Source organism: Orycteropus afer, unplaced genomic scaffold (assembly GCF_000298275.1).
Source record: "Orycteropus afer afer isolate SDZICR_OR568_19922 unplaced genomic scaffold, OryAfe1.0 scaffold00258, whole genome shotgun sequence".
NCBI lineage: Eukaryota > Metazoa > Chordata > Mammalia > Tubulidentata > Orycteropodidae > Orycteropus > Orycteropus afer.
The window spans coordinates 287,979-302,069 of NW_006921845.1; the positions used below are offsets into that span (position 1 = coordinate 287,979).

General features: G+C 40.9%; 1 protein-coding gene across 1 annotated transcript in view; it reads right to left on the reverse strand.

Moving 5' to 3' along the window:
* Positions 1–6,307, reverse strand: part of VWA5A (von Willebrand factor A domain containing 5A) — a 32,040-nt gene extending 25,733 nt beyond the window's left edge. Inside the window, exons 1-5 of the mRNA XM_007949953.1 lie at positions 6,265–6,307; positions 5,731–5,933; positions 5,228–5,450; positions 5,015–5,148; positions 4,634–4,748 (exon numbers count right to left, since the gene is read on the reverse strand). Of these exons, the coding sequence (XP_007948144.1) occupies positions 4,634–4,748; positions 5,015–5,148; positions 5,228–5,450; positions 5,731–5,933; positions 6,265–6,307 (718 nt within the window). The remainder of the gene's footprint in view (positions 1–4,633; positions 4,749–5,014; positions 5,149–5,227; positions 5,451–5,730; positions 5,934–6,264) is intronic.
* Positions 6,308–14,091: the final 7,784 nt, after the last annotated feature.

The window sequence follows — 14,091 nt, forward strand, 5'->3', positions numbered from 1 at the left end:
ACACACACACACACACACACACATACATACATGTAGGTTTGACATAGGATATTTCCACATATGTATGTATATGCACTGCAATTATATGAATGAATACAGTAGAGCACACTGGGAGCAAAATTATGAAAACTTCTTAGCCATAATCAAACACCTAGAACAAATGAGTTGTTGGGCTGGGGGCTCAGGACAATAGTCTCAAGAGACACTAAGGTGAATTGGCAGAACATAGTATACAACAACAATGTTCCGCATCCTATTTTGATGACCAGCAACTGGGGTCTGCTTGTAAGCAGCCATCTAAGGTAGAACTATTGGTCTCTTCCCATCCAGAGCAAAGAAGAGTGAAGAAATCAAAGACACAAGGAAACAACAGTCCACAGGACTAATAAACTACATGAACCTCAGTCTCCATGACCCTGAAACCAGAAGAACCAGATGGTGCACAGCTACCACTACTGACTGCTCTGAAAGGGGTCACAACAGGAGGTTCCGGATAGTCTGGGAGAAAAACATAGAATAAAGATCAAAATCTAAAAAATCACCAGGCTTATTGGTCTGACAGAGACTGGTGAAACCCTTGTGACTATGGCCCTTAAACACCCTTCAAGCCTAGAACTGAACTCATTCTCATGGTTCAACTTTTAGCCAAAAGACAGACAGGCCTATAAAATAAACAGTAACACCAGGAGATACACACTCATTAGAAAAATCAGATAGAAGGGGTATCATTTACCCAGGAATAAAGCGCAGAATGCAGAAAGGGATAGGAAAGAAGAACAAAAGGAAATTGTAAACACAGGGAGGAAGCCGTAAGAGTGCTGTGACATAGTGGGGATTGCAATCAATGTCACAAAACAAAATACGTACGAATTATTGAATGGAAAACCAATTTAGTCCATAAATTTTTGCCTAAATCACAAATTAAAAAAAAAAAAAAGTTCTAGCATTTGCCAAAAGAATCAGGCAAATTTATTGGCAGAAACAAACCTTTGTATCTAATCAACTCAATCTGAAATTTATATGCATCCTTATTTATGTCTTTAGTAAGTTTTAAAAAAAGTCATGTTCATGTGGACAATCTTACACTGATAACTTGCAAGAGCTGTAAATAATATCTGTCATACAGCACCTGGGTAAATCCCTCTGCTTTGGGAATGAAGCATTCACTGATACTCCCCAGAAGGAAGAAAAGGACACACTAATGAGTGTTGGACTCCAATGGAATCATCCAAACAATAGTGAGGGGAGTCTGGCCTGTTTGGTAAAGTTGTTCAAAGCCATAGCCATGGTTTTAATTTGGTGAGCAAATAAAAGCTGGCATAGAAATTGAAATGTTACTGTTGAGATAAAGAAAATGAGAATGGCTGTTTTATGTACATTCTAGTATTACAGTTCAAAGAAAATATGAAGTCAAAGACTTAAATACTTATATCCTCTTTTTATAAAGTGACTCCAGGATTATAAAGTTTAACTTTTGATATAGCTTTGTGATTCAATCTGTCCACAGTACTTGGCTCAGTTTATCTCTTCCTGACAGCCAAGTGGCTTCCAAATAAAATGGAAGAGGCCCAGGAAATATCTAAAAGACATTGGTTCAAAAACAACGTTTTCACAACCCAGATCTCTGGATATGCAATTGAAAGGTGGCTTTCTTTTACTGGACAAGGTCGAACCCTTTCTGTTTTATGAGACAACTGATTTCAGTGGAACCAGCACTGTATTGAGAAGCCAGAAAGATTGCTGTGAGGATTCTATGAGTTACTGTAACTAAATTGTTCAGAATAATGTCAGGTACATAGCAAGCACTCCATGGATATTATCTAGTATTATTCCTTAGGCTGAGATCAAATTATTTCCATCTCTGTGAGTCTCAGCTTCCTCATTTGTAAAAGAAGGCATTTTAAACTTAGCTTCTCTACCTGTTAGCCTCAGTTTCCTCAACTGAAGGATCAAGGTAGTAATACCTACCTCAGAATTTTTGCAAGGGTTAAGTGGTATAGATCACTATCTAGCATTTGACTCAGATTAAGCTCTCATTAATATTATAAAATTATTTATAAATTTTAATTTTTATAAAATTATTGTTATTACAACTGTTATTTAAAAAGTTCAACATCATGTTCTTAATATGGTAAGTATATGATGAAGTTTTAAAAAAGAATTCTTTGTACTGTCATCATGTAGTTTCAAGAACTCTAACTGGTTTTAGTGAGCCAAGATGTCATTTAGGGTTGCCATTTGCTTCTCTGTGTGGTGAACAGCAACTCATCTTGGACCAAATATATGTCTGAGCACAAGACTTGAAGCCCTGAAGGAAGGGAATCACAAGACTGAAAAAGGCTGTTCCTGCTATCCCCTTTGGCTTGCAGAGCTGGTCATGGGAAATAAATAAGATCAACTGCCCAGGGGCCAAGGGGACTTTGCAGAAGGAAAGGGATTGAATCTCAATCCACATTTTAAAAAATATAACATTATAAATTTTCTCTCCAAAACTCTAAACCAAACTCACTGCCGTCGAGTCAGATCCAACTCATAGAGACCCCTCCTTAGGTTTCCGAGGCAGTATCACTATGGAAGCAGATTGACCAACCTTCCTTCCAAGGAGTGGCTGGTGGGTTTGAACCACCAGCTTTCTGGTTAGCAGTCAAGTGCCTTAGGCACTATACTACCAGAGCTCCTGAAGACCAGGTAACTGTGGTGGGATTCAGGCACCTATGGGGGAAACTCACCAAAAGAAAAGGACAAAGCCAAGGAACTAATTGCACAAAGATTATAGAGTGTCATTGAAGAGAATTTGATTATAGCAAGCCTATTGTTGAGACTGGAAGCCCCTCTAATGACGATGCACAGCTTGTCCTATAACAAAATGAACATACATATGAAAGCAAAGTAAAGAGTTATAATCTGTGAGCTGAAGTATAGAGCTACTGTGGCCAAACACAAATGATGAAGAAGATGGCCTCCAATTGAAGGCCAGCTGTGGGGAATCACCTCACAGCAACTGTAGTTTTAGAAGCAAGTGCCTATGGCCAAGCCATATAGCTTTGAATATGGCTGTCACCAAGAATGCTTCTATTTCACCAGTGTAGAAAATGCCTTAGTATTGGCAGTATGTATCTCTCCAGATATGCCTCTTGGCCCAGGGCCATATGATGGCATGACAGCCCCAAGAGAGTAACAAGCTCAGATAGACTATAAAAAACTCATTGCCGTCATGTCAGTTCCGACTCATAGCGACCCCTCCTTGGGTTTCCAAGGCACTATCTCTACAGAAGTAGATTGCCTAGTCTTCCTTCTGAGGAGTGGCTGGTGAATTTTAACCACCAGCCTTCTGGTTAGTAATCAAATGCCTTAGTCACTATGCTACCAGAACCTTGACCTAGACTATACCAATTATAATTACAAGAAACATATAAATATATTGGGGAATTTTTTTTTTTAAATAACAAAGGGTTTCTAAAAGAAACTAAAACTAAAACCAAACATATTGTTATTGAATTGATTCTGACTCATAACAACAGTATTGGTCAGAGTAGAATTGCTCCATAGGGTTTCTAAGGCTATAAATCTTTATGGAAACAGACCACTTCACCTTTCTCTTGCAGAGTAGCTGGTGGGTTTGAACCTGAACTTAATTTTAATCTAATTACCATTACTACTTGTAAACATCTTATGTATTCAAATGTTTTCTCTGATGCATAGGTTATTGGATAGTGGTAACCAGTCTGTACAACTCATTTTCCTTTTACTTAACATCCTTTGGAAGCCTTTTCTCCATATTATTTCAATCTTTCAATGTACATTATTTTATTAACTGCATAATAATTCATCATGTAAGGCTGGCAGTTCAAACCCACCAGCCACTCCTCGGAAGGAATGTTGGGCAATCCTACTTCTGTAGTGATACTGCCTCGGAAACCCAAGGAGGGGTTGCTATGAGTCAAGGCCGACTTGATGGCATGTAACAACAACAACAACATACCTGGCATAGTGAATTTAGCTATTATAAGACATTTTGATTGTTTATTAATATTTCATATCATTAATATGGTAAGAAACATCTCCCTGCATATTTTCCTTTAGATTTATTTCCTTAACTAAGATTCCTAAAATTGGAATTTCCAATATGAAGATTTATTCTTGAAACATATATGGTCAAATTTCTTGTCAAAAAGATGATACCAAATTATTTGGCCATAAGCAATCAATGAAAGTACCAAATCTACCATATATTTTAAAGAATAGGCATTATTATCAGATTTGAATATCTTCGATAATTTGAAAAGTAAAAATCTCATGTGATTGTTTCATTTATGTTGAGACTGATCATTGTCACATATGTTTCTAAATTGTCTATGTGTTTCCTTTTGTGAACTATTGGTTTTTATCCTTAAACAAATGTAGACTGTCTTAAGTCAATTACCTCATGCCAATTATCTACTTACTACCTATAAGACATATCACATGATGTTCACTAAAACTATTTTTGCAATGCCCAAGGTTAGGTTCGTACCATTATTTCATATCAATGTGTTTAATATGCTAGTGAATAAAAGTGAGGGTAATTTGAGGGTAATCCCAAAAGGAGGAATTATCCCCTTGGGAGGTGACTACAAAAGGAGAAAGAAAGTACCTGGACTTGTTTTCAGTTTCCCCATTTCCACAGCTACACTGGGGATGTGCACCTCACTGTAGTAAATCAGGAGCTGCACATCACGATCAAACTTGTGGCCATCATCCAAGGATATCTTAGGAGGGGACAGGTAAAGGAGACACATTAAAACTAACTGCTTGCAGTGAGGCAGATGTCAGAGCACAAGGCCACAAATTTCTTCCACTCAGTGAGTATGGGCAGGAGCATGGGTTAGAATAAACAGATGATTCTGGACATGACACAGGGCAAGGAGGGCATACAGTGTGCCTCTGGATGAAGAGGGAAAATTAAGAAGCATTAATAAAGGGCTGGTGAGGACCATTCGGAGACATGAACAGCAGTAGGGCCCTTATTAATTACCTGAGCAGTAGTCTTATCATTTTCAAGGTACTCAAGGGGAGTCAAACGGCAGTTGGACTGAACCTTCTCAATGCCATGCTGGGAACTGATGGTGGTGATCACGCTGAGTTGAAGACATGTGTTTGCAGGCCATCCTACAAAAAGTTTCCTTAGTTCTATTTCCCCAGCTATAAGCCACCCACCATCAGAATTTAGAGAGGTGGGGATACTCACGAGAGAGATGGTATCGAGGATTTAGGACAGCAGGCAGCACAAAGCGCAAGGCCCCATCTGATTCCAGGGGCAGCTCCTGCACATACTTCAGGGTCAGTGCCACCTTTGACCCAGGGTAGAGGTTGCCCACATTGCAACAGAAGACATCCCTGGAGCTCATGTCCTCCTCCAGCAGGAAAGTCTGATGGCCCTGAGAGATGGCATTCTCATAGGAGGTGTGGGCCTGAGGAGAACAGGGTGAGGGGTGAGAAGGAAATGTGACATCAAAGCTGATGGCTGATGAAGTGTACAGAAAGAAAGACTAGTGGAGTAGGATTAGGATTGGTCTTGCCAAATTCATAGCTAAACTCTGAGTACCTCTTTTCAAATAATTTTAAGGAAACAGCAGGAGAGGAAAGTGAAGAAGCTTTCCTCATCAGCATTTTTCATAGTTTGATTTGATAGAAATCCTAAAGAGTATGTGCTAAAGAATCAGGAAGGGAGATGACACCGATCCCCAGTACCTTCATCTTATCCTGTAATTCTGCTGCAATTATCTTCCCATCTATCACGGCCTCAAAGCTATAGACAGCTGAATCTTCATCCATAGGGAACACGAAGAAGGCTTCCACAGGAGCTCTCTCCTTATTCTCATAGTTTAAGGTTGCCGACACACCAGCCACAAACTCACGTATGGACACAGTCACAGAGATGCTCTTCAGTGGCACTAGGGAAAAAACAGAGTTCAAGAGTTCAATAAATTTCAATGTAATGCTTGCCTCCTGCAAGCTACACATTGTGCTGTTGTTGTTGTTGTTGTTGTTTTTTGCCGTCGAGTCGGTCCTGACTCATAGCGACCCCTCCTTGGGTTTCCGAGGCAGTATCACTACGGAAGTAGGATTGCCCAACCTTCCTTCCCAGGAGTGGCTGATGGATTTGAACCGCCAGCCTTCTGGTGAGCAGTCAAGTGCCTTAGGCACTATGCTACCAGAGCTCCTACACATTGTGCTAGGTTCCCAGAATACACTGGCAGTGAGAGGACACAGAATCAGGCTTACCTGGTTCCTTTCGACGGGTGAGTAGGCCACAGGGTCGTACCATGGTGACACAGGATTTCTGTGGAAAAGATACATCAAGTACATTTGGGGAGGTATCTATTTAAACACAGGTACCTAAACACCAGCCCAGGTGGGGAAGCTATGAGGTTCACTACCACCACCTGTTGCCATCAGTGGCAACTCTTTTGACTCATGAGGACACCATGTGTGTCAGAGTAGAACTGTCCTACAATGGCTGGTTTTTGGTATCAGATCATCATGCCTTTTTGCCAACTCAGCTGTGGGTAGAATCATTCTGAAGCACTCTGAGGCTGGAGAAACGTAGTCTCTACTTTTTCGAAGGCATATTTAATACACTGCTTCTTTGGATATTGAATTAACCTTTCTGAACCTCCATATTCTTTTCTAAAATGAGAAGCATAATACTTATGTTTCATAGATAAATTAATGTATGTGAAGTGCCTAGCACAGTGCTCTGCCTAGAGGAGGCATTTAATCAATGATAATAGACATTAGCATTGTTACTATTATATTTGTTATTCTTGTTAAACAAACCTCTGCTGCTAATCACTTTGGATCACGCTATTCAGAGACCTTAACGAGAGAAGCTCCATGATTCCAAATGGACCCCTGCATCTTACATCATTTACCTGTGGCTTTTTATTTGAGGCTCATCATTGAACCCTCGGTTGTTTTCTCTATGTAAAACATTCTAACATGTATAAATGTTGTGCATGTTGTCTACTTTAACAGACCATCCTAAATATATTTTCCAATTTTTATTATAATCTGGATAATCCTTTTATGTAATACAGTACAAGCAAATATTTTATAGATCAAGATCATTGTTCTTTTATCCAGTGAGTCAAGCAGTGGATTTGGTCCTAATCACCACCTCTAACACTATGGGAACCTGATCTCAGACCATTCTGAACCAGATCATTCCCAAGCTTGCCTCTCTCTGTTCTGCCAACATGTGACCTGAGCTGCAATCACCAGCACCAACAAGAGGACTTTCCACTGAAAACACACCGTAAAGATCTAAAATGGCAGTGGCTATGTGCAAAGAATGCTTAAAAAAAAAAAAAAAAAACTAAACCAGTTTCTGACAATTTTGTTCAGATGCCCAGGAGCATTAGAATCACTGAAAACCTCAACCTTCACTAAGGAATGTACTGGCCAGAAAACAGGAAGGCTCTTGAAAAGGATAGCTTTCCTGACCAGAACCCCACCATTTGGTGGCCCCTCAGCCATTTGGTATCAGTAGTGTTTCTTATATACTGTGATGTGACCAACACCTACAGTTTTTATTTTGAACTGGATAGGAATGGAGTGTGGCAAAATGGTTCACAACTTAACAGAAACACAAAGTAGTAGTGTGGGGAGGAGAGAATGTTCAGAAACAGGGCTTCACTGCAGATTCTGGGTAAGTTCTCTGGGAGAACAGCCTGGGATCAGGAAGGGAAGATTTCTTTAACAATAGGAGGGAGCTTAAAATGAGTGTCATGAAACCAAAGCTCTCAGGATAGGCAGTACTTACCAAGCGGGACTGACAGAGGAATTGAGAGAAACAGAGGCAGCTCCTACAAAGAAACAAGTCTTAGTTCCTGAATCTAACTGACAACAAATTCACTGGTGCAAATTTGCCATTCAGCATCGCTTCTCCTTCCCCACTTCCCAGTATAAGCAATGCGGGTTCAGAATTAGTTCTGGTCCTCAGGACCTCAGAAACGCACATAGCAATAGGTATGGAAAGACTAGGCACAGCGACGACCAAGGTCAGAGTCAAGAAAGAATAGGAGGCATGTGAGAGGAAGAAGCACCATCCCAATGGCCAGGCAGCTGCCTGGTAGGTGGATCCTCAGGGATTCAGGGGTTCTGCACCGCGCTGCGCCGCTCAGCTGAGAAGGCAGGGAAAGAGCTGCTGGCGCAGCTTTGGCGCAGCAGGCCACTCCCTCCAGCCGGTTGCCGGGGTAGAGTGGGGGAACCCGGATCCAGCCAAGGAGGCGAAGGGGCAGAAGGGTACTTGGATAGAAAGGGGGAAAAAAAAGGTCGTGGTGGGGGACAATTTAGTCTTTAAATTTTCAGCCCCAGGTTATCAATTTACAGGTATTCCCAGCGAGACAGAGGGTTTTTTTTTCCCCCATATAGAAAGTTTAGGGATGCAATCTGATTGGGGGTGGGTAAAGGGAATGGGCGTGAGCGGGAGGCTTGCCTCTACATTTCCACAGCATACAACTACATTAAATTGAGAAAATATCAATTGTTGATATCAAAGGAAGAAAAAGTAAAGAAAAGAAAAAGTGAAGGCTACACACACATACCAACCCCTACCCCAAAAAGCATGTTGCGTTGTTGTTTTGTGCCCTCAGTACGACCCGACTCATAGCGACCCCTCCTTGGGTTTCCGAGGCGGTGTCACTAGGGAAGTAGATTGTTCAACCTTCCCCAAAAGCATATCGTCCGCTATATAGTCTCTCCTGATTCAGGGTGAACTGTTCCACGGGATTTCCAAGCATGTAAATCTTTGGAAGCCTACTGCCTCACCGTTCTACCGCGGAGCGGCTGGTTGATTGAAACCGCCAAGCTTTTGGTTAGCAGCCCAGTTTTAACTACAGCATCATCAGTGTTCTTCTGCAAGACATACAAGATTCCCCTAAGCTGCAGAAACTCCCTGGGGAATGCAGCCTAAGGCGTAAATCCCCCATCCCTTAGGCTTACAGTTAAAACAAGTCCCAAAAGATTTGGGGCCAGAGGGAATGAGAATTGATATGGGCACGTCTTAGTCCTCATTGGCAGTGGGTAGGGTCCAGCCACCGCGTGGATGAGCGGATTACCTACCTTCTACTCCTGTAGACGGAATCGCTTTGAGTCACTGCATAGAGAAAACAACTGCAGACAAAATTTACAGGAAGACACGCCCCTTACTAGGGACCGGTTGTAAAGAAAAGACTACTTGACCAAGGGATCGACGGAAAATTCTTAAACAAATGCTCGAACATTCCCTGTTCCCTTACTCAATGGATAAAAGGAGCTCTGGTAGCATAGTTAGCACTTGACTGCTAACCAGAAGGCTGGCGGTTCAAATCCACCAGTCACTCCTAGGAAGGAAGATGGGGCAATCTACTTCCCTAGTGATACTGCCTCGGAAATCCAAGGAGGGATCGCTATGAGTCGGGTCCTATTTGGTGGCACACAACAACAACAACAACAATACTTGCTTACAGCTTTATTATGGGGAAAAAAGGATGCAAACAAAGAGATGCACAGGGCGAGGTCTGGGAGGGTTCTCAATGCGAAGCTTCCATGTTCCAAAAAGCGATGTGAGTACTCAATCACCTACCAGGAAGCACACAGAATTCTGTGTTCAGAGCTTCTATTGGGAGTTTCTTCACCTAATGCAAACTCCAACCACTCTTCCCTGGGGTCAGACAATATCACAAAAGTGACAATAAAGTGTATTAGCTGGTGGTTATCTCTGGTCTGACTGGTCTCCACCCTCCAATCAGTTCATCACCTAACCTGTTAGATATGGTCTGGCATCCTATGGAAGACACCTAAATTTCAAGTTTTTTGATGGCTTAGTGACTAAGATATTTGACTGCTTATCAGAAAGCTGGAGGTTCAAATCCACCAGCAACTCATCTGAAGGAAGATTGGGCAATCTACTTCCCTAGTGATACCACCTCGGAAACCCAAGGAGGGGTCGCTATAAGTCAGATGGGACTATGGCAATGAGTTTGGGTGTGTGTGTGTGTGTGTGTGTGTGTGTTTTGGTCTCAAGAAGGAAGGACAGAGGCCAAATCACATCATGCATTTCTTGCACTAGTGATACTTCTTATGAGTTCTATGACCCTGGGCAAATTGTTTAATCTCTGATCCTTAGTTTCTGTAAAAAGGGGATTAATAATCACTACTTTAGGAGTTCTGGTGGCATAGTGCCTAAAGCATTTGACTGCTAACTAGAGGGCTGGGGATTCAAACCCACCAGTGGCTCCTCGGAAGGAAGATTGGGGATTAGGCAATCTACTTCCTTAGAGATACCACCTAGGAAACCCAAGGAGGACTTGGCACTGAGTTTGTTTGTGCTATTTTTTTCACATGGTTATAGTCATGACCAAAATTTGATGGTTGCATATCATGGATGTAATTAATGTCACTGAATTGTATAGGTAAAAAATGTTGAAATGATAAGTGTTTTGTGATTTTATATACATATATATAAATATAATTTTTAAAAAATGAACAAATTGGCAAAGAATGGAAGTACAGCCCAAACTCGTAAAAATTGGAAACTTCAAAGAAACTTCCCAAATCTTAAAAATAAATAAATAAAGTCTGGAGGGAAAAAAATAAATAAAAATAAACTAAAGCTTCATGTATTTAAAAAAGGAGATTTAAAGAGCTATTATATGAACAATTTTGTTAAATGGGTTTTTAATTCCAGTAGCTACTAATTTCAAACAGTATTTGATCTTTCCTTTTTAATAATGAGGGAATTTTCCCCATCTAATTAGTGTGATGTAAAAGTAAGATTCCCTCCATTTCTTTCATCTTTCAGCTTAAGTTTTCTATTTTAAAGACCACCTAGAGAATGCCCACCATTTTTAGTACATTATTTCATTTTATCCCTCATACCATACTGAGAAATTGGTATTATTATGTTTATTTTGTAACAGAGGAAATCACTTGCCTTAGGTCTCATGGTTAGAAGAACTACAGTTGGGGATAGTTTTCTTCAAATGAAAAATACCAAACCTCACTCCTCTTTATTTTTTTCCTGTGGTTAATGTTTTCTAAAATAAAAGACTCCTAATATACTTCTGACTGGAGAGGAGCTAAACTAAATGGAAGAAATGACGAGATAAAAGAGCTGAACCGAAGATTTCAAAAAGCAGCTCAAGAAGACAGTCAATCATTATAATAAGAACATATACATATAAGAACTGAAGAAAAACTTCAAGCCTTGAATTGCAGTATTGAAAGATTCTACTGGCAAAATATTGAACCATGCAGGAAATATCAAAAGAAGATGGAAGGAATACACAGAATCACTGTACCAAAAAGAATTGGTTGATGTTCATCCATTTTAGGAGGTGGCATATGATCAATATGGTATTGAAGGAATAAGTTGAAACTACACTGAAGGAATTGGCAAAGAACAAGGCTCCAGGAATTGAGGGAATACCCATTGAAATGTTTCAACAAACAGATGCCCCACTGGAGGCACTCACTTGGCTATGCCAAAATATTTGGAAGAGAGCTGCATGGCCAACTGACTGGAAAAGATCCATATTTGTACCCATTCCAAAGAAAGGTGGTCCCCCAAAATGTGGAAACTATCAAACAATATCAATATCACACGCAAGTAAAATCTTGCTGAAGATAATGAAAAAAAAAAAAAAAAAAAGGTTAAAGCAGTGTATTGACAGAGAACTTTCAGAACTGCAAGCTGGATTCAGAAGAGGAGTGGGATGAGGGATATCATTGCTGATGTCAGATGCATCTTGGCTGAAAGCAAAGAATACCAGAAAGGTGTTTACCTGTGTTTTACTGAGTATGCAACAGCATTTGATTGTGTGGATCATAACAAATTATGGAAAATATTGGGAAGAATGGGAATTCCAGAACACTTGATTGGGCTCATCAGGAACCTGTACATAGACCAGGCTGTCGTTCAAGCAGAACAAGGGAATACTGCATTGTTTGGAATCCGGTAGGGTGTGCATCTGGGTTGTATCCTTTCACCATACTTATGCAATCTGTATGCTGAATAATCCTGGACTATATGAGAAGCTGGGCTATATGAAAAAGAGTATGGCATCAGGATTGAAGATTCATTAACAACCTGCAATACAAAGATGACACAACTTTGCTTGTTGAAAGTGAGGATGACTTGAAGCACTTACTGATGAAGATAAAGACTTCAGTCTGCAGTATGGATTACATCTCAACATAAACAAAACAAAAATCCTCACAACTGGACCAAAAAGCAGTATCATGATAAATGGAGAAAAGATTGAAATTTTTACAGATTTTACATTACTTGGATCCACAGCCAACACCAAAGGAAACAGCAGTCGAGACATCAGATGAAGTATTGTACTGGGCAAATCTGCTGCAAAAGATCTCTTTAAAGTGCTGAAGAGCAAAGATGTCTCCTTGAAGACTAAGGTATGCCTAGCACAAGCCATGATATTTTCAATCACCTCATACGCATGTGAGAGCTGGACAATGAATAAGGAAGACCAAAGAAGAGCCAATGCTTTTGAGTTGTACTGTTGGCAAAGAATACTGAAAGTACCATGGACTTCCAAAAGAATGAACAAATCTGTCCTGGAAGTGCAACCACAGTGCTCCTTGGAAGCAAGAAAAGCTAGATTTCACCTCACTTCCTTTGATCATGTTGTCAGGAGCGACCATTCCCTGGAGAAGGATATGATGCTTGGTAAAGTGGAAGGTCAGCTAAGAAAGGGAAGGCCCTCAACGAGATAAATTGACACAGTGGTTGCAATAATGGGCTCAGGTAGAGTAGGGATCATGAAGCTGACACAGGACTGGGCAGTGTTTTTGTTCTATTGTACAGACTCACAGGGTTGCTATGAGTTGGAGCTGACTTGACCATATGTAACAAAAATAATAACCCTCTTACAAAGAGCTTTGGTGGCACTGTGGTTAAAGGGGTTTGGCTGCTAACGAACAGGTCTGTGGCTCAAACCCACTGGCTGCTCCATGGGTGAATGGTTAGACAGTCTGCCTCCATAAAGATTTACAGTGTTGGAGACCCTATGTGGGTCCTATGAGTCAGAATTTACTAGATGGCAGTGGGTTTGGGTTTTTGAACCCTCTTCAAGAAAACTGCTGCATAAGCATTAGACCCTTAAACTGTTGTTTGTTGTATATCATTGAGTTCATTTTGACTTATAATAACCCTATAGGGCAGAGTAGAACTGCCCATAGGATTTATTTTCTTTTAAAATTTTTTATTGTGATTTGGGTGCAAAATTACAGATCAGACTCATTTCACTCTCAACAGTTTGTGCACATTTGATTTCATGGCCCCAATTAAAATTCCCAGCTATGAAAATCTCTCCCTGTGATTTCTCCTTCCCTGTGCTCTTCTTATCGATGCATTCCTGTCTGTCCAGCTTTCCCTCTATGTGCATGCTACACCTCTGATGTCTCATGGCTAATTGATCTAAGGAGTTATTCTCCCTACGGTACATAGGTGCATCTCCCTGGTGTAGGTGTTCTGCTTGTAGGTCTTTCTACTGTTGGGGTGAGAGCCAATCCACTGAAGTGAGTCCATTTCCAGGCCCGAAGAATAACCTGGGACCATAGACTTTGGGAGTTCCACCACCCTGTATCTGACTAGTACTTCTGACCATTTTTGTGTTTTTGAATTTCCTTCCACATTTCCCTCCCACTCTATCTAGGATCTCCAATTTTTTCCCTTTCTGAGTAGTTGGCATTGATGTTGTAATTGTTGTTGTTAGGTGCCGTCGAGTCATCTCGACTCATAACAACCCTATGCACAGCTGAATGAAACACCTCCCAGTCCTGCACCAGCTCCATGGTCCTTGCTATACTTGAGCCCATTGCCGCAGCCACTGTGTCAGTCCATCTCATTGAGGGCCTTCCCCTCTTTCGCCAACCCTCCATGTTACCAAGCATGACATCCTTTCCTAGGGAATGGTCCTTTCTGATAAAATGACCGAAGTAGGTGAGACGAAGTCTGGCCATTCTCACTTCCAAGGAATATTGCAGCTGCACTTCCTCCAGGACAGATTTGTTAGTTCTTTTAGCAGTCCATGGTATTTTCAGCAT